Source organism: Sardina pilchardus, chromosome 3, assembly GCF_963854185.1.
Source record: "Sardina pilchardus chromosome 3, fSarPil1.1, whole genome shotgun sequence".
Classification (NCBI taxonomy): Eukaryota; Metazoa; Chordata; class Actinopteri; order Clupeiformes; family Clupeidae; genus Sardina; species Sardina pilchardus.
In genome coordinates, this window is record NC_084996.1 from 29,140,853 (window position 1) to 29,166,205 (window position 25,353).

The 25,353-nt window shown below is 42.9% G+C and overlaps 2 protein-coding genes across 4 annotated transcripts; both read right to left on the reverse strand.

Annotated features, from left to right (window-relative positions):
* Nucleotides 1-1,840: 1,840 nt before the first annotated feature.
* On the reverse strand, nucleotides 1,841-17,258 carry wipi1 (WD repeat domain, phosphoinositide interacting 1). Of its 3 annotated transcripts, none has more exons than XM_062532729.1 (14): nucleotides 17,155-17,258; nucleotides 16,892-17,031; nucleotides 14,749-14,831; nucleotides 11,687-11,853; nucleotides 10,427-10,523; nucleotides 9,389-9,486; nucleotides 8,865-8,957; nucleotides 7,785-7,855; nucleotides 7,029-7,136; nucleotides 6,435-6,599; nucleotides 5,699-5,806; nucleotides 4,880-5,028; nucleotides 4,588-4,688; nucleotides 1,841-2,588 (listed from the first exon to the last, which is right to left on the reverse strand). In XM_062532729.1, exons 2-14 carry the CDS (start codon nucleotides 16,963-16,965, stop codon nucleotides 2,538-2,540), a joined length of 1,365 nt encoding a protein of 454 aa, XP_062388713.1. In that variant the 5' UTR covers nucleotides 16,966-17,031; nucleotides 17,155-17,258; the 3' UTR covers nucleotides 1,841-2,537. The 3 variants fall into 3 exon arrangements, with proteins under 3 accessions (XP_062388713.1, XP_062388710.1, XP_062388712.1); XM_062532726.1 differs by having other exon boundaries at nucleotides 5,660-5,806; XM_062532728.1 differs by having other exon boundaries at nucleotides 5,660-5,806; nucleotides 16,892-17,028; nucleotides 17,155-17,213.
* A 1,302-nt stretch (nucleotides 17,259-18,560) lies between these two features.
* Nucleotides 18,561-24,820, reverse strand: zgc:86896 (uncharacterized protein LOC415190 homolog). Its single transcript, XM_062532730.1, has 10 exons — nucleotides 24,696-24,820; nucleotides 24,051-24,182; nucleotides 23,325-23,429; nucleotides 22,708-22,930; nucleotides 21,917-22,024; nucleotides 20,640-20,846; nucleotides 19,906-19,981; nucleotides 19,395-19,588; nucleotides 19,083-19,173; nucleotides 18,561-18,757 (listed from the first exon to the last, which is right to left on the reverse strand). Exons 2-10 carry the CDS (start codon nucleotides 24,112-24,114, stop codon nucleotides 18,752-18,754), a joined length of 1,074 nt encoding a protein of 357 aa, XP_062388714.1. The 5' UTR covers nucleotides 24,115-24,182; nucleotides 24,696-24,820; the 3' UTR covers nucleotides 18,561-18,751.
* Nucleotides 24,821-25,353: the final 533 nt, after the last annotated feature.

Consider the following 25,353-nt stretch of genomic DNA (forward strand, 5'->3'; position numbering starts at 1 on the left):
GTGTGGGTTCTTTTGTGTGCGTGTGTGTGTGTATGTGTGTGTGTGTGTGTGTGTGTCTTTCTTGCCTTTAATCATACAGGACATAGAGCGATAGTAAGCGAGTAGGAGAGAGAGACGGGTGTGGGATCAGGAAATGACCACGGGTTGGGCTCCCTGCTCTCCCCGCCCCACCCATCGAGTAGCTCCTCTCATTTTCATTTCACTGAGAAACTGATGTGAGTCTCAGCCACCAGGATGGCAGGCCAATCAGCAACGAAATGGGATGTCGTTAGTTTCTAAATGAAAGTGGTTGTGGTAAACATTAGTGGCAATGCCTGCAAGCATCAAAGTATATTGAGAGAATGTGTTTCCTCAAGTTCAAGTTCAAGTTCGAGTTCAAGTTTATTGTCATGTAGGCCTACTCATAAAAAAGAATAATTATAAGTATAAGTATAAGTAATGAAATGTATTGTGCTCAAGTGTCCAGAAACAAATTAAAAAGAAAAATAAATTAATAGATACTATACAAGACCTGGTTACCAATGCATTTTTTTAATCTGTGTGTAAAGGTGTATGTGAAGTAGGAAGTAACGTTAGGACTCCCTGACCTGTGGTTAGGCTGGACCAATGATTTCAAAGTTAACACAAAGACTACGCCCATTACAGTATGATGCAAGGGTTGGGTCGAAGTGAAACAAAGTAGTGAATCTGCTGAAACCAGCCTAGGTCCCCTTGGGCACTACTTGTACCTCAACACCCCTGTACATAGTACGTTTCACAAACAATAACACTTCCCTCATGTTCATTTGTGCTGAATGAAATATGCACATACTGTGTATGTATACATACACCACCACACTAAACTACATCTTACCTTCACACTAAACTACATCTTACCTTCAAAAAAGTTTCATGCTCATGCAACCTGACATTGCGCAGTGAGCCAGCTGAAAACAACCACCATTGTCCCTCAGCTCTTTTTGCTAAGAGCGCTCTGTTTCATTGTAGAGAGGTTCTTTGTTTAACGTGTAGTTTAGCTATCTTCTGAGTAGATGATTTGAACAGGCCATGAGCTATTCTGGCTACAAACAGTTCTTTGTGTGGGAGACTTACATTGATTGACAGAGGTGTTAAAAAATTAGAGGATGTTTGTCTTCACTTGCATTCAATTTACAACACTGTGACACATGTAATAGTTTTAAGCACTCCCAAGTCTTTACATGTTATGTAAAATGTAAAAACTGGGTGGAAACTACACACTGTAGCTATCATCTGAGCAGATAATTTGCACAGACTCTCTTGGCCATGAGTCATTCTGGCAACAAGCAGTTCTTTGTTTGGGAGATTTTCCATTGATTGACAGAGAAAAACGGAGAGGGTTTTTGTCAGAGGATTGGATCTGGACTATACCCTGGGGTTAGATCTACAAATGACCAGCTCTGCACTCAGTTGACAAATTCAGATGATCAAGTTGTGTTGTCATGCATGGCTTACCTGGCCACCCATAAAACGGATGAAGTTCCATATACAACATACATACACGTTCATGTATTAATCAAAACACATGCATTACTGAGCAATGTACATGCATTTAAGAAAAAGGGCACAATGAGCAGTAGATGGATGTATATTTTGCCCAACATCAAACTAATATCATAAACAGTGTGGACTGTGGTGCAGCTCTGTGAACGAGGGAGATTGGGCAGGCCTCTCACCTGCCAGATGTACTGTAGTCTCTATGTGATTGCATATTTTAGCATCAGAGAATCTCGGGCAGACTTTCAGAGTGTATTCATAGGCATAATGTCGGTATAGAATAAACCTCTATGACGGTATACAAAAGACACATGGACACTTGTGGTGCTTTGCATAATGCCATCTCTATGGTAGCTTACTACATTTTTATTTCTCTTTTCTTGGTTCTTTTTTTTTTGGTTTTGTGCAATCTGCAAAATACTTTGCACTCTTACAAACAATATCATAGGCACATACATACAAAACATCCTGGTTATTAAGTTATTAATCAGGATGAGTATATGTAAACATTTAATACATTTAATAAGTATCAATAAATCAAATTCACAAGAAAAAAATAAATCAGACAACATAAAAACATTGTGAAATATTTAAATTCCCTCATGTTATGATTAAATACAAGGATGTTAATAATGTAAATAAAAAAATAGAAGAAGTAGCTACAGTATTACAACGTAATTAATAAAATATCTGGTCAAGTAGCTATTAAAACATGGTTATTATGATTCAGTCATGCAGCTCATATAGTCATAAAACAACCCACAGATACTCATACATGATTACCCAATCCTGGCCTCAAAGACATAAGGACAAACTATTCAGTCACTCATTTTTGCTTGTTAGTTTCTTTCTCCACATATTAAAAACAACAACAATAACTTAGCACCCTGAAATAATTGTGTTTGTTTGTTTGTTTTATCTGCCGTTGCGCATGCTCTGGTGGTCTTCCTTCCGCGTACGGTGGCCGATATTCTATTCTCTCATTCTGCCTCTCTCTCCCTCTTTCTCTGTCTCTCTCTCTCTCACGTCCGTCTCTCCTTGCCACCCCGCCTTCCGTCACGGCACCAATTTATCTACCGGAAACCAAAACATAGAGCTTTAATGTTCTCACGGGCGGTCAGGGGTGGGTTACTAGGACACACAGACACAGATGGGAGCACAGTAGGGTCTCTACAGGACACGCCACGGTCTCTCTAATGAACACAAGACACTGAGGCACTCATTCTTGGTGGCACAGACTCCTGGTCCACAAAACAAACACAGAAAGTACCATCAGAGTTGGTTTCACTTCACAGCGACAGTATAAATGAACACTAAGCTGTGTGGAGGGGAAGAGGAAGGTCAAGGACAGCACAGATGCTGATAGGTCCCCCAATCCTCTCCCATAAAAACTGTCAACCACATGGAAACACACCAAGGAAGCTTCTCATTTTCACTATATCAACTGAAGGACAAATTGAAGGCAAAGAAGAAATAAGATACATTTCATGTTTTGTTCTTCATGTTTTAGTTTTAAGAGCTATTTTTATCCCCGTTCCTTTTCCAGATAAAAAGTGCTGAGAAGCTTCCTTGTGGTTCAAATTCAATGATGAAATTAAATGGTCATGGTTAGAAGGAAACTTGCACTGCACCACACACAAGTAAGACATTGTGCCAAGAACTCTCCCTCCCGCATATCATGAACAATTAAGCTATTGATTGACCTGGTAATGGATGGCTACAAATCAATTCTGCTGTAATCTACTGTAATTAAAAAAAACTGCAAAAAGGTCAAAATGACGTAATTCACTTACATTCAATTTAGAACACTCTGACACGTGAATGATGTCCCTCAGGTGCATAGCTAACTATTAAAACGTTTAGTGTGGCTTCCCATACACGGATAAAGCCTATAGTTTTAGATTAAAGATCCAAAGCCTAGAGTTCTAGAAGATTTTTGTTGAAGTTCTCTTACTTAATCTTCATGAAACTGGTGTCGTGTTTAAACTTGAATGAGGATCTAAATTTGTTTGAAGCACTCTAAGCCTTATTTAAGGATGTCATGTAAAATATTAAAACTGGGTGTAAACTAAGACTTACATGGGCACCAAAACTTTGATTCCAGGAAAAGGTTTAGCTGCTCCTTGGCACTTACTGGCGGTAACAGATTAGTTTTGAATTGAATCTCACAAAGAATTGATAGCCGGTTAAGGACTCACTATGCTAGAGAAGCTTTCAAATGGAGACCAACAAAGAAGAACAAATACTCCCTCTACAGGCAGTAGTGTGACACTACAGTCTTAGGTACAGAATAAGTATGCCTTGTAGTGTTTAGTTTTTTTCTTTTGGAATGGACAACATGGAGATGAAAAATGGGCAAGATGGAAGAAGAAGAGTATGTGAGACAAACAGGAACTAAACATACACAAGTGAAAGGATATACACATGGTTACTCTCCCCTAAATATTTGGGTCGGTGTTGTACAATGTCAATGCTTTACACTCAGTTATATTTGTAAACCCTTTTTCTCAATAAGAAGAATATGAATGTCCATAAGTTAAGGCCTTTAGGGACAGTTCATCAATGACACTATTAAATTTGCTCAAATAAATCTGTATATGCGTGCCGACAGAAGCACAGAAATACACTAAAAAAAGTACCACTTTAAAAAAAATCTATTCCTATGGTGATCTTAGCCAGTTTGTAACAAACTTTTTGCCAAATGACAATTTTGGCTTCAGATGATCTGAACCTCATGTCAAAGTTCACTACTAGATTTTAACAGGGAGTAAGCATGTTGTATGCAGACTCAAAACTAAGTGTCTGATGGCATGCCTCCTCATGAAAAAAATAAAATAAAAAGCTGTACTCTGATGTGTAGATTGACCTTCCTTGAGGTCCCACATCAATTCCTTTTTAAAGAACACTAAGTATTGTAGTGTTGTATAAAGCATTGCCATGATATGACCATTCTAGGTGATACCACTGTCAACGCAGACGGAAAGAAACGTAGAAACACACACATGAGGACAAGGTGAGAGTGGTGATTCTGGTGGAGGGAGGGGGGGTGGGTTAGCGGTTCTGAATGCTCACAGGAGGAAATTCTGTCTCGTCGTCCAAACAGACCGGTCCGGCAGCAAACTCATGCTCCGGGATCACCTCCCCCTTCCTTGCGCCGCCGTCCTCAGAGTAGCCTGAGACAGAGAGAGACAGAGAGAGACAGAAAGAGAGAGAGAGAGAGAGAGATGGAGAGACAGAGTGAGAATTTGTGTGTGTGTTTGCTGTAAATGTGTGCGCGCGCACGCACGCCGCACATGTGTGTGTGTGTGTGTGTGCGTGTGTGTGTGTGTGTGTGTGTGTGTGTGTTTGCTGTAAGTGTGTTCACCGGTGAGTGTAGCGGAGACAGGGCCGGTGGTGGTGGTGGGCAAGGCAGCGGCAGCGGTGGCGGCGGCAGCGGCAGCGTAGGACGGCTGAGGAGGGGGAGCGGCCCCCTCTGCCTCGCCCCTCTCATGCTCCTCCTCTACCCCAAACAGCCTGTGGACAGGTCAGAGGCCAAAGGTCAAGGGTCACCTCACCACCAGTAAGAGCATCACACAACATCCCTATGTCTCATATCAACACCACCTTGTGTGGATACAGATGAGGCAGACATTCAGTCGTCTAGTGTTGATCCCCCATTATCACTACAGTTCAGCCTTTATTGCTATTCTCTTCATCTCCAGGGGCCCAGTAGCCTGGTTAGCACCAGACCTTATCTCAATTGAAACTGAGACTGTGTCTGGACATGGTTCATTCACCTCTCTGCCTTTGGAGCATTGAGGTAAATATGAATGTAATAGTCCAGACTACAAGTGTTGCTTGACAAAAAAAACATGGTGCTGTAGGCTGTCATAGTCCTGCGTCAGCGACAACAGATCTATCTAGTAATCTCAACCTGCTACAGAACACCTAGGGTGCCTCTCATTTGGTGTTTTATACACCCTCCCTTCCTTCCTCGATCCTCGTCCTCACTGATCTACATAAAGAATGATGGGGCGGCAACAATGGGATAGTCTATCCAGTCTTAGCTGTAGATCAGTGGGAACGCCCCTCGAGGACCGAGCATCGAGGATCGAGGAGAGTGTTTGGGAGCCACATAGTCCTCCACCAGCTACAGAACACTTACTCATGCACTTCCTCCTCCTCCACCCCTTCACCTGCCCACCTGTGCGTCTTCACCAGGGCACACTCCCCGCCGTCCTGAGGGTCCACGTTGTAGATGAACAGCTGCCCGTCGGAGGAGGCTACCAGCAGTCTTGGAAGCTTCTGGATCCTTTAGGGGTCAAAGGGCATTGGTTTTACACAAAGCTTTAAACAGGATTTACGGTTAATGCAACATCCTCTCTGTGTATGCATTCAGAATAAGCTTACACACATTTAAGAGTGGTGGACTTTAGACAATTAGTCCTTTAATTTCCAGGAATTTTAACGGGTAAATCTGGTCCTGGGGTTCAGCAGTAGCGAACCAAAGTGAATTTTTGGATTTTCAAACACAGGTTATTTACTTACTTTTGACTATTATCAAGTTAGTGTCTGTCTATCGTCCCCTGAGAATTATGAGTTTCTATCGGACATTTTTGTCAAAATTGAGTTCTTGACATTCTTATTCTGTCATACCTTAAGAAGGTGAGGTGAGGTGTTTGTTGTAGTGGTGTGCATTTTTTGGACATCATATCCAAAGAGGTTTGTTCCGTTTATCAGTATAACTCTATGGAATTCTAAGCCTTTGAAGCTCAATATCTCAGAAGCACTCAGAATGTAGATAAAACCATATAATTCAAAGGGGACGCTGTCTATACCATGTCTTTAAGCAAGGTCGGTTCATGGTTGGATGTGCTCCTCTCTGAATGCTAAACACTGTAGGCCCGGAGGCTGAAGGAGTGGCAAGAGTGGATACTGACGTGGCGAGGGTGCAGACGTTGCGCTGGCCTGCCACCTGCAGGCGGACGGTGGCAAAGGCGCGGTCCTGACACATCATGCCCGACACCTGCGTCGGGAGGTAGCTGCTGGCTGCCGAGAACATCTTTCCCACGTACGCAGACCAGGTGGGGGACTCCTCCTCACCGCTGATGAGCAGCAGCACACACACACACACACACACACACACACACACACACACACACACACACACACACACACACACACACACACACACACACATACACACACACACAACGCACATGTACACACACAATCACACACACACACACACACACACACACACACACAACGCACATGTACACACACACACACACACACACCACACACGTACATGCACACACACAAACACACACGCAGAGTGTGAGAGAGATAGACACAGACATGCACAAACTCATACACAAACACACATGTCCAGACATACACAGATACATGACTAAATAACAAGAGAGAAAGAGAAAGAGAGCTATGGAGAGGGAGAGGGAGTGTGTGTGTGTGTGGGAGAGAGAGTGTGTGTGAGAACGAGAGATGGAGAGGGAGAGTGTGCATATGCTTACCCAGGCCCATGCTGTTCAAGTTTAAAGATGTGCACAGTCTCAGTGTTACTGGAGGCACACAGGAATTGGGCATCTGGACTGAATGACAGCGAGCTGATGTTCACATACCTAGTGGTAAACACACACACACACACACACACACACACACACACACACACACAGAGACACACAGATACATACAAACATACAAACACACGCACACACAGAAACAAACACACACACACACACACACACACACACACACACAGCAAAGGTCAAATAAGCCAGCATCAAGGCAGAGCTTACTCTCTAAGATACGCACGCAAATAAACAAAAGGTCATATTTCAGATGTGACACACAGAGACCACATGTCTAAAACACACACAGGCCAGTCAAAGGTCACTCACCCACATACACAGGGTCAAAATAAATAAGTGATGTCACAACTCAAAACATAAACACAAAACAAACACTCCCACAGCCATTGTAAACACGCATCAAACCCTACAGTCTCTCTCTCTCTCTCACACACACATACACACACACACACACACAATGAATAAACAGAAATGTGCTTTCAGGCCACACAAGCCCTCGTAAACACTCAAACAGGGCTCACAGGTCCATCCAGGTCACACTTCACCCAGTACACACAACCATATGAAACATCAGTGAAGTGACCACAGTGCACATTTCCTTTGCATATATAATACAAATATAGAACATGTGGGTGATGGGGGTATGTGTGTGTTTGTGTGTCACTGCGTGCAACTGACCGCTTCATGCCCCTGCGGAACTCGAAGAGCCGGAGTCCTTCAGGAATGGTGAACACACGGATCACGGTTCCCTGTGCATGAAAGAACCAGATGGAATTGATCAGGACATATGGCTTTCCGTGCATGAGCAAGTCCATCGTTGTCATCGTTACATGGTTGTATGAATGTGCTCAATCACCAGGGTTGAATGTAATTTTACATTGCCAGTACTACAACTGCAACCTTCAACCTTCATTTCATATTGATCACCTCTTCTCTGAATATCTGCCAACATCTTAGTTGAGCTTTGAGTGCAATTTTTCAACACGCCTAAATAGGCTATTTATTGACTGATTTGATCCTACCATAATTTCCAAACTATTAGCCGTGGCTTATAAATTGATTTTGAAAAAAATGTCTTCAGCTATGAGGTTAATACACAGGGGCAGTTAAAATATGGTATTAATATGGTTTTGTTTCTTTTAACTTGCATAAAACACTGTCCTGCGGCTGGGCTTTTACACAATGTGGCTAATACACAGGAAATTACTGTATTTGTAGGAAGATAGAGATAGATAGATAGATAGATAGATAGATAGATAGATAGATAGATAGATACTTTATTGATCCCCAAGGGGAAATTCAAGATAATTCTGCCTTTCCTCTCCTCACTCTTCAGCATAAGCTGTTCTCATGTCTTCCTTGTTTTTCCCTTCTTGTCCATAGACAGTAGCCTATTGGCCTTAAATTCAATTTAAAAATCCCAATGGAGGAAGCATGTCAATTATGTGTGTCCAGCCTTTTTTTTGCCTATGTTCACCCCTGTCAATCACTGTGTGGAAGTTGTTTGTGCATATAGTTTATGTATAGGGGTAGTTCTGTGTGCTGTGTGTGGGCGTTATCTATGTATGCTCACTCCCCCTTAGAGTTGCTTACATTGTGCAAATGTAGACATTCACATGGGTGTATTTGTGTGTGAGTGTGTGTTTGTATTTGTATGTGTGTGTATGTGTGTGTAAGTGTTTGTGTGTGAGTGTATGTGTGTGTGTGTGTGAGAGACAGAGTGAGAGAGAGAGAGAGACTGAGTGTGTGTCCACATACCCTCTCGGAGGCACTGGCCAGTTTGGTCCCGGATGCATTGAATGTGATTGCAGCCAGCGGGCTGTCGTGGGCTGGGATCATGGTGACAGTACTCTGGAACAGGACAGAGCAAGACAAAAGGTGACACACCATGCCAATGCCATGCACTCCACCACTGACACCGATACTTGCACTTCCAGTATTCACAACTGTTTACGACATGCACTTTAACAAGAGAGTAATCTCCTGCTCTTTATAAACAAGAAGAATGATGGTCAAGCATTTCTAACAATTAGCCTAGAATGTATGCATTAACAATAAAGAAACAACCATGGGGAAAAGGCAAATAAAATCCAATGTGGGATATGTCAAAATAAAGTAAGATGATGGTATATCCCGGTCTGAAGCAGCTATCAAGGAATATTATAAACTGCCTGACTGTTAAATATTGTGTGTTTAGCATAAACATAAATGTATAATGTATAATAGCATAAATGTGAAAAACTAATATGGGAGGGGAAGAAGATGGTGAAGAAATCTATTACCAGATTGTTGGCGTCGTAGATGATGATTTCACCGATGGTGGCACTGCCAGGGTATGCCAAGTAAGAGTTGGCATGGTTGGTGGAGAGAGCGCATAGACCTGCCAGGACAAACACATGCTCTTTTTTTATTTATTAAGATACATATTGAGTGTACATCAACACATTTTTATTGTGTGTTTTTATTTGTTATTGTACATCTATTATTGTTAGATGTTTTATATTTTATGCGCTTTTTGCCTTCAGATAGGACAGTGGTGGGACCAGGAAATGCCCTGACCTGACCTGACCTGTCAGACCTGAACCCGGTTCCCCTGGGAAACGTGGACCCGAATGTGATATAGGGTGCCTCTCATTTGGTCTTTTATACACCCTCCCTTCCTTCCTCGATCCTCTTCCTCACTGATCTAGATAAAAAATGATGGGGCAGCAACAATGGGATAGTCTATCCAGTGTTAGTTATAGATCAGTGGGAACGAGCCTCGAGGACCGAGCATCGATGATCGAGGAGAGAGTTTGAGAGATTTGTCACGCTGTAACCCTAAAACACCAAATGTCAATATCTGTCTATTTTTGCGCTCGGTTCCTGTGAAGATTAGCCTGACTCCGCCTGTCTACGCACTTCTGCTCAATTTCTTCTCTCTTCAGTACTCTGTCTGGGATACCTTGATCCACTTTCGTTTACACCGGCAAGTGCACCTCCGCCCAATCAGTGAACAGAGAGCGATTACATTTACATTACATTACAAGTTTCAAGCCTATCATTATTGTTGTGTCCCCCGTGGTTAACATACAGTACGTCATTACCAAATGTTAGTGATTGAACTCCGTCTACTAACCAGGAAATAAACATCTGCGAATGGATCTAGGCCTCTGCAAAGAGAGTCTGGTCCCCAGGCTATGTGGAGAGGAACTACTCCATAATGAAAACGTGTTCTCTCTAGGTTCTACATAAGCTTGTGGTTTTACGATCCTGTTTGGTGAGTATGTGCTCTCAGACACCCGGGGAGGTCTCTGGTCTGGTGATTCCGCCGTCGTTACCTGAGGGGTTGGAAGGTGTGTTGAGTAGAGTCTTGAGTAGCTTCATGTCTTTGATGTTGTGGATGTAGACGGACTCCTCCAGACACACCACTAGCCTCTGTGGATCACAGCAAAAAATAAACAGATGTGATGCTAAATCCACACACCTAATCTGAGATATTGCACTCGATTGCCTTCTCCTTCACTTAACCTGCCTCTTCTACTGTATCATCAAGTGCTTTACTCTACAACTGAATGCATTCAATGCCAGAAATCACTGGGATGTTAGATCATCATGTTTTATTTCAGCAACCTTAATCCGAGTGATTAAGTAAATTGTTTTTTTTATACATATATATATCAGAAGTGGTTTGCACTCCTGACAATTGTTAGTAAAAATATTGTATACCAAAGTGAAACACGAGATCCAGTCATGAAGAAGTTCAATTGAAGAGCCACCCATAGATACATGAATAGAGACAGGAACACAAATATGGGCGGTGGCAGAGCAGCAGTTAGCAGCCAGGAAGTCATGAGTTTGATTCCCGACTGCCAGCTTTGCACTTCTGAATAAAGCACACACATTTATTTTTTTTTGCTGCCGGGCTGCAATGGTGGACTATTTGTAGGCTATTTTATACAGCTGTCGTAAATACCACTCATGACTGCATGACTGGACTCGGTACAAGGACCACTCACAACAGGCTCCTGCAAGTTCTACCTTAATCCCCAACTCATAGTGGTAACCTAAGTAGGTGTGGAGGGGGCGGGTGGTGATCAGAGGGATGTTTCGGGGTCGGTCTGTGTTTGGTGTCACAATCTTGAACCTTTGTTCAGATTGGCCTCTTTCTTAGAGGTCATTTTGAAGTCCGAGACTTGCATATGAGGGAGAAAACAACCATGTTCAAGGTAGCTCTTTAGCCATGCACCGAACTCTCCTTATTCAACAAAGTAAAACCGTCTTTGCATTCTGCTGCTTGAAGTTAATAAATAAATTTAATCACACAGACACAGAAGCATGCACAGCCAGGCAGGCACATACACAGATAGACATGACATCAACAGAGAAGTTGCAAGTGGTGCGAAATAATATCATATTTCTATTTAAATACCATCAAATGAAATAATGTGATAACAAATGGCAATGCCACAGTATGGTAGTTATTTGATTCTGGACTTTCAATTGCTTTTGCGTTTACACTTTATTTACATTTGGACCTTCTCCGTTCACAAAGTGCATTCAGCGAGTTCTCGTGTGCGGATGAGCGCACGGAGCCGCACCTGTCTGTTGAGACGGACTGCCAGGATGCTGTTGGAGTAGCTGTAGTTGCAGATCTCCGTGCCCTTCTTGAAGTGGTAGACGTTCATGCGGCGCGGCAGGGCCTGGCTCACCACCACCACCAGACTGCTGGAGAACAGGCGCTCCACGATGTACACGTCTGCAGTGTCTGCTGGCAGGAGGAGGAGGGCATGTGTGAGACAGAACACAGGCACACGCACACGCACACACACCACACACAGACATGCACACACACACACACACACCACACAGAGACACATAGACAGGCAGACAGACACACACACACACACACACACAGACACACACAGACGAGCGCACACATGTGCGGCTGAGCCCTGCACTCGCCCAAACTCAAACCCACAAACAGCAGCACCTTGGATCGGAAGTTGAGTGTGCTAGCAATCACGCTAAAGTTCCAAGCCAGCTGGCTACCATTACACACACACACACACACACACACACACACACACACACACACACACACACGCGTCTGCCAGGAGGAGATGTATAAAAGACAGGACGCGTGGTTGTCTGCTTGGTGTGTCTACCACTTGTAAGACCCAGACACATAAAAACACACATTCCATAGTGTAGAAATTTGGAGAGTGCCTGCTGAATGCAAGAGATGTGTATCAGGCAGTCAAATAATGCACATTTGCACATATTACATACAGTGTACCAGTCACCAAGACTGTGTACATTTGGTTTGGAAGGAGAGAAATGCATTTGCCCCTGTACTACACACTACATTCTAATCTCTAATTTCCCTTTGTAGGTACACACTCTTTCCCTATTACTCTGACCTTCAATGCATCCATCGGTCCATCCCTTCCTCCATCCTAATGCAGTTATGTTACAGGTCAGTGTTATTTCACTGAGATGCACAGTCAGACCAACCTCTGGCATAGGGATTGCATTATAGGTAGTAGTAACATTGTACTACATGATGGATTATGGACATAATTACACATGATTACATTTGGAGATGCAAGGGTCAGCCCATCCCTCCCTGGGTGGGGTGACAACAAAGTGGTGGGTGGGTGGATGAAAGTGTGGGCAGGGGGGCAGCCTCCAGGGCCAACTTTGCCTAGCGAGAGGCCATCCTCCAGGGCCTGCTTTGCCCAGCCAGAGGCCATTCACCAGGGCTAAATTTGGCCTGAGAGGCCATCCACCAGGGCAAACTTTGCCCAGCGAGAGACCATCCTCAGGGGCCTGCTTTGCCCAGCAAGAGGTCATCCACCAGGGCTAAATTTGGCCTGAGAGGCCCATTCTCTAGGCCCTGCTGTGCCCAGGGTGAGGCCGTCCTTCAAATCCATTTAATCAGCGGGCTACAGATAAGGTGGCCGTTAAGCACCAGGAAGAGGGTGAGGAGGAAATCCACCCTCTCATGACAGTGGCAGTTGTGGCAACAATGACAGTGCAACAGTACACCACCCTCAGCTAAGAACAAAATGGTTTTCAATTGTAGAAACAGCACAGTCTTGAGGGGTATGTGTGTTTTTGCTTCTGATGGAGGTCTGGTATATTTAGTTGATAGTTAATCCTTTATTTTCCTATAGCATAAGAAAATTAGCTTTTGGCCTTTTGGCCTGATTGTTGAGCCAATTCTTTCCTCCACTTAAGTGTAGTTATGCAAAAGGAAGGAAGTGTTGGGTTGTGTAGAGTCGCATCTCTCTCTCTCTCTCTCTCTCTCTCTCTCTCTCACACACACACACACAGACACACACACACATACACTCTCACACACACACACACACACACACACACACACACACACACACACACACACACACACAAACACACACAAACACACACAAACACACACAAACACACACAAACACACACACACACACACACACACCAAGATTTCAGCAGTTATTATTGATAGAACATAACATTTCTGAAGGGAGGCCAACAGGCTCTACAAAAAGGCAATGGGGCTAATTAAATATTGCTATTACATTTAATCTGTTGCTAAATCATCCATAACTAAGTCAATCACATCATACAGTTTCTGGACAAAGTTCAGATGAACTCTACTTCAACTCCAGAAATATACTCTCCACGCTGATGAGCCGATCTATGAGGGTGTTTTCCTGTGTTTTTTGTTACTGATTCACCTGCCAAAAGCTACTGAATAATCCCTTTGTGTGTCCTCATCAGGGCCCATGCCAACTGACCTCCCATTGACGAATGACTGGCTGAGATCACTGTCAATCAAGGAAGACTGCAGGCCTTTCCATGGCTCCATCAGAATAGGGAGACATGAGAGATAGCCAATGACAACACAGCACATCAGCCACATACAGACCCGGCCATCCAAATCCCATAAAAGCAGTCCATGAAGCAGGAGGCAGGGCTTGGAAACACATGTAATCCCTGAGCTTATGAATTTTTGAACCCCAAGACCGTGTGGGCCTGAAACACAACCTGACTGTGTCATTGGATTTCACCCTCTCAGCCGAGCACAGGCCAGAGGTGGTGCTGGGGAGGCTTCACTGTCTGAAACACGAGAGCAGGGACAGGACGATAGACGCAGACAGGCAGGCAGAGACCACACCCTCTCTCCCCCTCCTTCCCTCCCTCCCAGAACATCAGCTACTCTCATGTAGACCACTTCCTGGTTGGAGCATAGAATTAGTGGCCTGCTTCAGAGAGTGCAAAGAGAATCGTCAAACAGGCATTTGAACATTTCTCACCAACAAGAGGACAATGTTTCCTCCACAAATGTGCTGTTTTCTGGAGTCGTGCTTCATGTCTGCAGTCTGACTCTCTCATGGATTTCTCTTCGTTTTTTGGGGGGATTTTCAAGTTTATGCTTATGATTTGAGTTGATCGTTTTAGTCAGATGATTTGGGAACAATTGGTGACATCTCCTGATATGCTACATGAGTGGGGTAAACATCTCAAAGAATTCTAGGAATCACTCATTTAATATCCCTGATACTGCGCTGTTTCTGTTACAGTCTGTTCTGTTATTGTATTGTACGCGGAACTTGATATACTCTATATAGGCCAGCAGCATGGGCAGGGACAGACTCACCGCTTTCATGAATGCAGTCCAGTTTGTCCACCGAGGTGACGGAGAAGAGCCGGTATCCAGTCTTGGTGCCCACAGCCAGTGACCTAATAGAGATATGGTGAGCCAGAAGCCTGCATCATATTGGCATTTATCCACGCACAACACACACAGGTTCAGCACATGACATCCAGGACAAGGACTGAGTCACCGCAGCTGATGCAACTCCCACTGAGACTGTGTACACGGACTACCTTTTATGGTAATTAACTTAAGTAACAACTCTTGACTGTGACCGTGAGATAAGTATCACTTGCCCAAAGCATGAATATTTCGAAAGACTTAAAATAAAAGTGACTAAAATATTTTCTGGCAATAAAAACAACAACCCTATTCCTTAGCTTTTGTGAGTTTGCAGGGTGTGGTAAAATGCTGCATCTTTCGTCCCTTTTTTCCCCAAGAGGAAAAAAAAAAAAAAAACAGAAACAACTAACAGTACATCTCTACAACATAAGGGTAGGCTACTACTAGAGATGCTTGTGGTATTGTGAGGACTTCCACAGGGATCGCTGTTGTCTTAGTACACTATACCCATGGGTGCAAATGCATCAGTCTGGCTCTGTTTATAGTTGCTGAGCGGGCAGTTTCACTATCAGGAGTTATATTTGGCTTAAGTGCAGATGTTCACAACTACAGTGGCCGGCCTCAAACTTCATGGGAACATGACACCCAGTTCTCAGAGATAAACTGAATGCCATAACATAACGTAAAAGCATCTGACAACAGGGAAATTATTTAACAGACTTTTTTGCACATTATAGCCTATCTGAGTTTCTCTTCTTAATATAGCCTATGCAAATGAAAAATGGCTTCAACGTTTTATTTTGTCATGTTCTGAGTGCAGTTTGAACCTGAATCTGCAATGTCAAACATTATGTGAAGCTTTTTCTTAGTTTTCTGAGTTTTGCACAGCTGATCTCAACAACAGCCAGTCACAGCTGTTTTTTTACAGGCATTCTTTACCATGCCACTGTTCATGTCTGATCCTGTGTATGTCTATGATCCCCATCTCATTGTCACAATTTAAAACAAACAAGTAATTCCATACCTGACCACAAAATAACATGTAATAGCCTACCCTGGGCAAACTATTTCAAAGTCTGATGTTTAAAAATGTCAACAGTTTCTCAATTCTACCTGGTTGGCTCTGGGTTTCATAATTCCTTGCTTTGTACTTCAGTGCCAGTTCTACACTGAGATGTCAAATCATATTTCAGACTGTCAGCCTTTTTTTCATGTTCTAGCCTTGAGAATATATAGCCTATAGGGTAGCCTTCTTTCCCCGAGGTTGCACGCTGTGAAATACCACAGCTCATTAAAATAAAAACAAGTAGGCCTTTCAACACGGTGATAGAAATCCATATAGTTATTAAAAAACGTAAAGGTATGTGTGCCCACACAGAAGTAGCCCTAGGCTACCATCATCAGTTAGGCCTAGGCTATTCATGAACACATGATGAATATTTCCATTTGACAGACAACAAATTAAGCGGCTAAAAACATTCCCGGCATTGAGTAGGCCTAGGCTACAACAGCAGCTTGTGTTTTTCAATATTTTCTGCCATCCATCATCTTCCAGATCAGCACCTGTAAGCTAAACAACCACCCAAATAGCAGCTAGGCTACTATAGGACGGGTCTGGCCCGGATCTGGCCCGGGTGTGGGCTTGATCAGGTTTAAAATACGCTGCGTTATCTGTGTGGTTATCAGTTGCTGTCTGAGCAGTGTTATTAGGCTATATTTTACAATCGCAATGTTCGCTACTATTATGTAGGAATCGTAAAAGTAGGCTACAGGCGGCGAGTTATGAATGCAAGTGCAAGCAAGATAACGGCTGACATAGCCTATGTTTTGTAGCCTACAAGACTTCCACATGATGCTGTTGTTCACAAACAAAAAAGAGCATTAAGTCAAGGTTTCTGACACGGTGTGAAACGAATAATCAGTAGCCTACTAGGCCCAGGGTATATGCGGAAATTTACATTCCTGTAGGCTAACCCGCGAACCGCACAGGAATGCCGCAGACGACGGAATTGCTGTCGTGTGTAAAGGAATGGTAATATCATTTCAGGCTTCCATAAAACATCGGAGAAGAAAGCGCGCTTACGTGGAGTCTTGGTTGAAAGAGGCACAACCCAGTCCTGGCCCGCCAGGACCGTCGGCTCCCTCCCCGGTCTCCATCCCGATTCCCAACGACCTCCTTCCCTCCCTCCTCCCTGGATCGGAGGCCTGGGTTCGGTTGTTCTTCTTTGAGGAATGGTAAAGAATCAAGATCCAACAATAAGAAAATTAAGTTCAGTAGATTAAATGTAGGCTACTATCTTACTATTATGAAAGAAATATCTCATACGGTTTCAATCCTGTCAATACCTTGCATTAATTCATAAGAAAGGACTGCTTCACTTCGATGAGCCGAGGCGGAAACCTTCAAAATACAGGGAAAATAAAGCAAAACAAAAACAGCTGACAGTGTGTTGCGTCACTTTCACGTGTCATGTCATTGGCTGAGAACAACCCACGATGTCGTCGTCCGGCATATTGCAGATTGGTCGGTATATAATGGTTTGTTTCAATTGGTCCAAAATGCGGAATAGTAATATTGGGCGTGTGTTCTTTACAGTCTATGGTGGGGACTGCGCATAGGGACTGCGTTGTAGCTGCACAAAAGTCATTCACCGGCTGTAGCAAACATAGCCACACTTTCACTGTACAAGCCTTCTCTCTCGCCTAGCCACCTCCTAGTCTAAAAAGACAGACAGACAAGGCTAGCCTACTTTATATCTCCAAAGGAACGTGTGTGTGTGTGTGTGTGTGTGTGTGTGTGTGTGTGTGTGTGTGTGTGTGTGTGTGTGTTAATTATTATTTTAAAAAAAAACATGTCAATGTCAATTGACACTGACAATTTTGTGCATTGGGTAAAGCTCATCTGTGGGGTGCATGCATGTGGCCCATTGAAATCTTCTACTGCAGCTGTTGAATAATATATGATAGCCTATATGAATTATATATAGGCCTATGCTTACATATGTCATGTGAATGCGTTGGATTGTCCACCTAAGGACACCCAGTTAATTGTCATTTTTTGACCTGAAATTAACGCAGTGGTTCCCAACCAGGGGTCCGGGACCCCATTAGGGGCCGCCAGAGATTGCACAGGTTGTGAGGTTACCAAAATTATATTTGTGCACTTTAAATAGGCTATGAGATCCCAGTAACACACCAATTGGATAATCAAAACGGTATAATCCAAATTAAAACATATTTTTATTCCACATTTAAATTCATGTTGCTATTTATTACCTCTGACCTCTGAACTTGCGTAAGCAATCATCAGTTTGGACTATAGGCATTGGTCATTCATCCCCAGACCCCTATTGTTGAATGAAACAATGTCTTGTATGCGGGTAGGAGTTCGAGTAGGGGGCCCTGGCTTGTTTGAAACGCAGGCATGGGGGCCTTCAAGGAAAAAGAAGGTCGGGAAACACTATAACATACACTAAAAGTATTTGCCTACTTAACTCAACCCATTTAAGAAGGCTATTTCTCCTCTGCCGGTGTTGTGTTTAGCTCATGTAAAGTTGTAATGAACTTAACAGACCTGTGCTTAACTTCACTCCACCAAAGGAACAACATAACCTGATAATGAATACGTTTTAGCTTGAATCTTTGTATGTTATTTCAAAATGAAGAATTCATAATGGTTTGATCTTAAAATATGTCAAAGCAAGTAGACTGTAACAGGAGGATATGAAATGACAGTGCTGTTCTCAGACAAATGGTGTGTAGACAGTTTATTGTTTAAAACAATCTGCATTTATGAAAAAAGGTACAAAAATGAATGACATCCAACCAACACCAATATAAGCAGTTCCCTCATTTTAAGCAATTACTTGGGGTTGCTCAACACATAAAAGAGGGAGACTTGGAGCAGTGAAATGACATCATCGCCAATGCAGAGTTCATTCACTCAGTGCTGTGGAGACAAAAGTAGGGACAGGGTCAGATGCATAGTACTTTTAAATTAATTTACTGAGATTTCAGTCTGTGCTTCTTTTCACATGGCTTCCAAGCTGCTGGAGGATTGAGTGTGCTTGTGGCAGTCAATCTATAATGTGCAACCCCCCGCCCCCCAACAACTCTCACTCAACCACGACATCTGCAGGCAAACACTTCCAGCACTTTTCAACTTGACAAGATATATTTAGCTCAGACAGTCAAAGTAGAAGTTGTGAGATAAGGAAAATGACATGGACAAGTGTTGAAATATTTTAATCTCACTCTCAAAACGTAAGCCATACCTTGAAAGTCCAGAGAACCATGGCTCCATCCAGGCCAACACTGCTAAATTTCTCTACTTTAGCCTTCTCTCCTTCCACAATACGGAGCTGGCTACAAAACAAGTCAAAAGTCAAAGTCAACCCAAAAAAATTCTCAAGTGAAACGTATCTGTAACTAATGTGTATCCTATATGCTTTGCTCGCCATTTCATTAAATGCAACCATTTTACAAAATTACAGTATAATAGTCCTTTACTACTTCAGGAAAAAAAATAGCACAAGTGTTGGTATTTGAAGCTGTATGAAATGCTTCAGAAAAGACACAGCCCTTACGTGATACTGTTCTGGTGCAAGGTGTCCAGTTCGCTATCATCCTCCTCGGTGGTCGCTCGCTTGTCCAGGTTGCGAAAGTGCTGCATTGCTGACATGCTGCTCTTGGAGGTCTGCTTTGGGATGTCCAGCTTCTTTACAAACTCCAGCGCCCCTGGTCCCTTGTAGGAGAACTGGTAAGGGCAACAGTCATGACCCTGACAAGACAAAGGGAAGAAATGTGTGATACTTGTGATGTGATGTATCCTTTAGCATTTGGGATGGTGGGTGGTAGGTTGTGTTTTCCCTGTATTATATGTCAAATAGACATTTCTTATTAAAACGCTCTTTGAGAGCCTCAAATACATTACATGTTCTGACAGCACACACAGTGTCTCTGACTTGCCTGTAGAGGCACTGTATTCTGTGTATTTATTTAGACTTGCTGATAAAGATGGCTGGCAGGTCTGAGTGGTTGCCATCAGATAAGCATATTTAACAGCTACATCAAAGTCTTGAGGTGTTTCTCTCTTACCGCGGCCACAATCTCAGTCTCATTCACATACAGAACGCTCTGCAGAGGTAGGTGGTCAGTAGTCAATTGTGTGACCCTGCAATAAAAACAGTATCAATTATTCATTTCAATCATGATGCTAGTAGGCCTACAACATTGTGTTTTACTCTGAAGAGATCGTATTTCAAATGAGTTTTGTTAACAGAACACTGTGTTTTCTTAATGACCATTTGACTGACATAAATGTTTTCCAAATCCCCAGAGACTAAGATAATGCTGACAGCAGATGAGTGCGGAGAGATATGAAGTCGATGAAACTTCAATCATTCAGTTATTTCCTGTCCCCCCCGCCCCCTTGCATTTCAAAAGCGGAGGGAAAAAGCTGTACCAACATAGTGTTGACTTCCCCTGTAATCAAATTCACCTGAAGTGAACTCCTTCAATTGGCAAATGCTTATAGTAGGTTTTCAAGGTGAGTAGGATGACGAACACCATTTTTGTATCACAACGATAAAACAATTGAGGGGTAAAACTCCTCCCTGTACACCCCCTTCCTACAGCCCGGGTCATGTTGCTCCTGGGTGTCCCTTGGTGCTCCCCAACCCCTCTTTTTATTTTTCTTTTAAACTTATTTCTGGAGTTGAATGGGCACTTGAGCACACGTTTCAATACTTATAAATGCTTATTTATGAGTACATGACAATAAACTTTGAACTTGAACTTGATTCAGATGGAGGATGTATAATAACACTCACTCTTTTCCTTGTGGGGCATCGGCCACACCAATGCTGCTGTTGTGGCTAACCCATGCCAGGCTATCTCCTGAGGGGGAGAAGCACACACTGTGCACCCAGCCTCCACAGTCCTTATGCTGCAACAGCACCTCCCCAAAAGGCATCTTCGCTCCCCACGGGGTGGGCCCAGGCTTGTCCTCAATGTCTTTGATGTAGGCTGAGAACACTCTGTCACAGCAGAAAGAGGAGGAGATAGTAAGTGAGAAAGAGAGAGAGGGAGAAAGAGAGAGGGAGAGGGAAAAAAGAAGGAGAGTGTTTGTCATGACACGCTGCAGCTGTTGCAGCAGGTAATACCTGCAAATGTTAGACAGGTGTAGAATCATTTACATTACATTTGCATTTACTCATTTTGATAGACACTTTTATCTAAAACCACTTACAAGTGAGGGACAACACCCAAGCTTCAGTACCGAATCACAAAGATGATTCAGAACTTCAGTACACAGTGACACAGATCATGATTGTTTGGAGAAATTAATTCTCTCAACTTGCATCCATCTCTCAACTCAAGTTCAACTGTAAAACTGATATCAAAGTTCTGTACACTGAAAGATGAAAGATATAAAAACATATTCACATGTGACAAATGTGAATACCTTGGCTTGTCCTAAGAATGCTTTGTTGAGAAAAAAAGGGAATTGAGCTCTTCTGAAACTATGATTCACCGTCAAGCCAAAGGTATAGTATTGTGTTTGACATGAAATTCTTGTGTAACACACACTTTAAAATATGTACAGTATATTAACTTGTCCCATTCAAATAGGCTAATCTTCCTATGCACTTAATGCACTTGGCACTATAGGCTAGACCTGAGCTTGAAGTAACGAGACAAATTGACTAGAGTCAGCTAACCATTTCTGGTTTATCCTTGTATGTTAAAAAAGTAAAAATGAATAATGCTTGATCCAAAAATATGTTAAGATGGTTATAGACTGCAACAGTAACCTCGGCTTATTCATCAGGTCCCTTTCCACAGGGTTAATCAAGCACCAGTCTGCATTCATAATCTGCTGTAGGTGCTTGATTTTATTCATCTGTGAAAAGTGACCTGATGAATATTAAATTACAGAAATCTATATCACACATATTTTTTGTTGACACATGCAAATGACATTTGAATGACAACTGTGAACACATTGATATTTGTCATAACATGCTACAAGAGTGAGGCAAGTCAGGCACAAGTGGTGCAGTTTGGATGGCAGGGACAGAACAAAATAGCAGCGCAGAAAGCCAACCTGCAGTGGAGGTCAGCCGAACCTGCGGCCAGCAAGATGTTGTTGGGATGCCAGTCAATGCAGAGGACCGTGGAACTAATGGGTTTCTTAATGTGCTTGCTGAGCCACCTGTGTTATGATAGGAGAATGGAGAGAAAGACTGGGATGAGATGGATTGGTTGTAGACCTACATGACCTAGAATACATTAAGTGTATAGTGGAGTTCTACTTGGACATCAGGGAATTATAACTTTTAGTCATTAATGCAGGTGGTGTGTGTGTGTGTGTGTGTGTGTGTGTGTGTGTGTGTGTGCGTGTGTGTGTGTGTGTGTGTGTGTGTGTGTGTGTGTGTGTGTGTGTGTGTGTGTGTGTGTGTGTGTGTGTGTGTGTGTGTGTGTGTGTGTGTGTGTGTTTGTGTGTGTGTGTGTGTGTCTGTGCTGTATGATAGAGTCATTCTATGACTGCTTTAAGTAAATGTCTTCATTATTATTATTATTTTATTATTAGTATTTTATGTATTTTTCCCCCCCTTCCTCCTCTATAATAATATATGTTATCTTATCATTTATTTATTTTACTTTGTTTTATTTTACAGGCCTAGACCTATACTCTTTTTTTACATCTCTTCTTACTTCATTGTTTCTAATTTCGGCTTCCTTGAAAATGAGGGCTACCCTCAATGACCCTCCGTGAATAAATAAAGGGTTGAATGAATGAATGAATGAATGAATGAAATGAATGAACTAATGACTTTACAGGCTGATTAAAGGCTGTGTTTAAGTATTGGGTGACTTAGCAGGTCCTCTCCTTACCAGTCATTCTCTTTTTCAAAGTAACACACAGAGATAAGCTTGGCCCCACTCCCCAGGGCAAACTTGTTCTCCAGGGGAGACCACTTGACGCATGTGGCGGCCCGGTTGATTCGGACCAGCACCAGAGTGGGCTTCCAGGCTCCGTCCTTCAGGGACCACACATAGGCATTTCTGTCCGAAGCACACGTCACAATGCGGTTGGACTCCGGAGCCCAGTCAATACCTGAAAAATAGCAGTCAGCATCATCATGCCAGTAAGATGCATTACTTTACTAGAGTTAATATGGAGTCAATAGACAGATAAGACATTAGCTTGATTATTGATTTTTTCATGCAAGTACTTTACAGGGCGCTTTTTTGATGCATGTATTTACATCTTTATATACTGCGTATGTATACATGTGTTTTGAGCATCCTCATTTTGTCACATCAAGACCTCTGAAATGGAAGTAAACCATGTGAGCGCTTTCAGACTAACTTAAATGTTTGTGTTTCTTTGTGCAAACGTTTCCTTTCAGGCATCAGACATGGAGCAGCCTGTGTTTATTCAGCGTGTCACAAGGTGTTAGTGGGCTAATGACTAATGCTAGTGGCTGCTTCCTGCTTGTGGAGATTACCTGTGATACGCCCACTGTGTTCAGACAGTTCATGGATCTTGGTCCACTCTTTACCCTTCTTCTGGTAAATGTGTACCACACTGCTGTTGGGACTGACAGCAATTTCTGAAAAAGGGAGGGCACATGTTCAAATCAGAGGGATCTTTTAGTAGCAGAACAAGAAAGATATGCAGGTTATCTGACAGAGAATGATAAGAATGCTCAAATCAGAAATCATTGACATCTGCAGTATAATGGCAAAGTTAGGCATTAAAGAGATAGCAGACATTTTCCCTCGCCGATAATGAAGGGAAAAAGTCACAAGAGTACAATCTTTCATAAGAAATGGCTACCACAAACCAATTGTTTATATTAAACAATTCCTTATGAGCGTGGGAAATGCCAATTAACCTACTGTCCAGATGGCTGAGATGCCTGAGGATTTTTGAGCACATCTAATCACATTTTACACATACTGTATACGTAATCATTACAATATCAGGGCCACCGCATCTTTCTAATGTACATTTACACCCTCTCAACCAAGTTTGACTGAAAACTGGCACTCAGTAAATGGAAAGAGCAACCTCCTTTGACTCTCTACAGATAATCACATTGTATTCTGCTTCCAGACGATATATTAGTCGCTGAGAATCTCCTGCAGAAATGGCTTCTGCAGGCTGTAACATGAGGAGAGAGAGAGGGTAATCAGCTCGGTAATGCAAACCGATGAGTTTGGAGGCTTACGCGATCTGTCTTTGTTCCAGGCATGACAGGACAGGGGCTCCAACCCAAAGTTGTAGAGGGACATGTCTCAACGAGGAGAGGCTGGAATGTGCAAGAGAACTGGAATGCCTTATTGTGCTGAAGGTATGACTCCTACAGAAGAAAGGTATGACACAGAGTATTGAAGCCAAGCAAGGCAGATGTCAAACTCACCCCTTCAGCACACCTTACACATCTCATTCAACTGACACTGAACATTTCTGAGGAAAGCTCACTGCAAATATACTGCCCAGTGGCCACCACTATCAGCAAGACCACAGTTCACACTATTTGAATACTTGTGTGTGTGTTAATCCCTTACAAACCAAGTTGTTTCACAATATTTACATTAGCCTGGGTAAGATTCTCAGTGGTACAACGCTGAGGCGTTGCCTCTCCAAAGTCCTTCCTTATTAAAGGTTAAGGTGCAAATAAGTATCTGTCCTTTTCATCTGAAATAACCCAGTCATTTAACGCAAATTGCGCTCTGTGAGGGTACTCTCTTGACACATGATACACTCATTAAACTTTGACAAGACAGCAGCAAACACATAGGTGTTTGACTGTGAGAAGGCAGGAATCAAATGAAAGAGCACAGAGCAAAGTTAGTATAGCATCACCTCTTACCTGTGCCAGTGACAGAGAGTGGTGGGGAGTGTGAGAGTGTCCCTTTGGTGTAAGAGAGCTGAAGGCAGGCTGTGTTCGTGGACTCTGGTCAGTCTACACGAATGAAGCACTGCCTGGAAGAGGGAGAGAGAAAGAGGCAACCGAGGTGGGAGGGAAAGACTGAGAATTAGAAGGAGGGTGTGTCTATACTTGCTGCTAAAGTGCAATGTCAGTAGGCTAGGCTACACCAAAAGCCAAAGCCATGGCATGCAGCATAAACAGCTCTGAACAGCTAAGACTGTGACTTTAACATTGTTGATCAGCAATCATCAACACTTTAACTGTTATTTTATGCCCCCCCCAGCCCCGCTTCCCCCACCACACACACACACACACACACACACACACACACACACACACACACACACACACACACACACACACACACACACACACACACACACACACTCGCCTCTCTCTGTCATTTTTTTTTCACCACAATGCAGCTTCACAGAGTATGTAACTGTCTACAGAGATTAAATCTGTGCCCACACCCTCATATGCAATCCAATGTCTAAGGTTGCAGTGGACCATCATTGTCCTTTACTAACTGTAAAACCAATAGATATTCTCATCTATGTTCTATATTAACTGGTAGAGTTCACTTTCGTGCTTAATT

What these genes read in the sequence shown, in the direction of transcription:
- zgc:86896 (XM_062532730.1), bottom strand. Translation starts at nt 24,114, where the DNA reads ATGTCCCTCTACAACTTTGGGTTGGAGCCCCTGTCCTGTCATGCCTGG. An exon ending in TTTGAAAAAGAGAATGACTG is followed by an intron (nt 22,025 to 22,707) that starts GTAAGGAGAGGA and finishes ATCATAACACAG; the next exon opens with GTGGCTCAGCAAGCACATTA. An exon ending in TCGGCTGACCTCCACTGCAG is followed by an intron (nt 20,847 to 21,916) that starts GTTGGCTTTCTG and finishes CTGCTGTGACAG; the next exon opens with AGTGTTCTCAGCCTACATCA.
- wipi1 (XM_062532726.1), bottom strand. Translation starts at nt 16,965, where the DNA reads ATGGAGACCGGGGAGGGAGCCGACGGTCCTGGCGGGCCAGGACTGGGT. An exon ending in TCTACGACGCCAACAATCTG is followed by an intron (nt 8,958 to 9,388) that starts GTAATAGATTTC and finishes GTCCTGTTCCAG; the next exon opens with AGTACTGTCACCATGATCCC. An exon ending in AACGTCTGCACCCTCGCCAC is followed by an intron (nt 5,807 to 6,434) that starts GTCAGTATCCAC and finishes TGACCCCTAAAG; the next exon opens with GATCCAGAAGCTTCCAAGAC.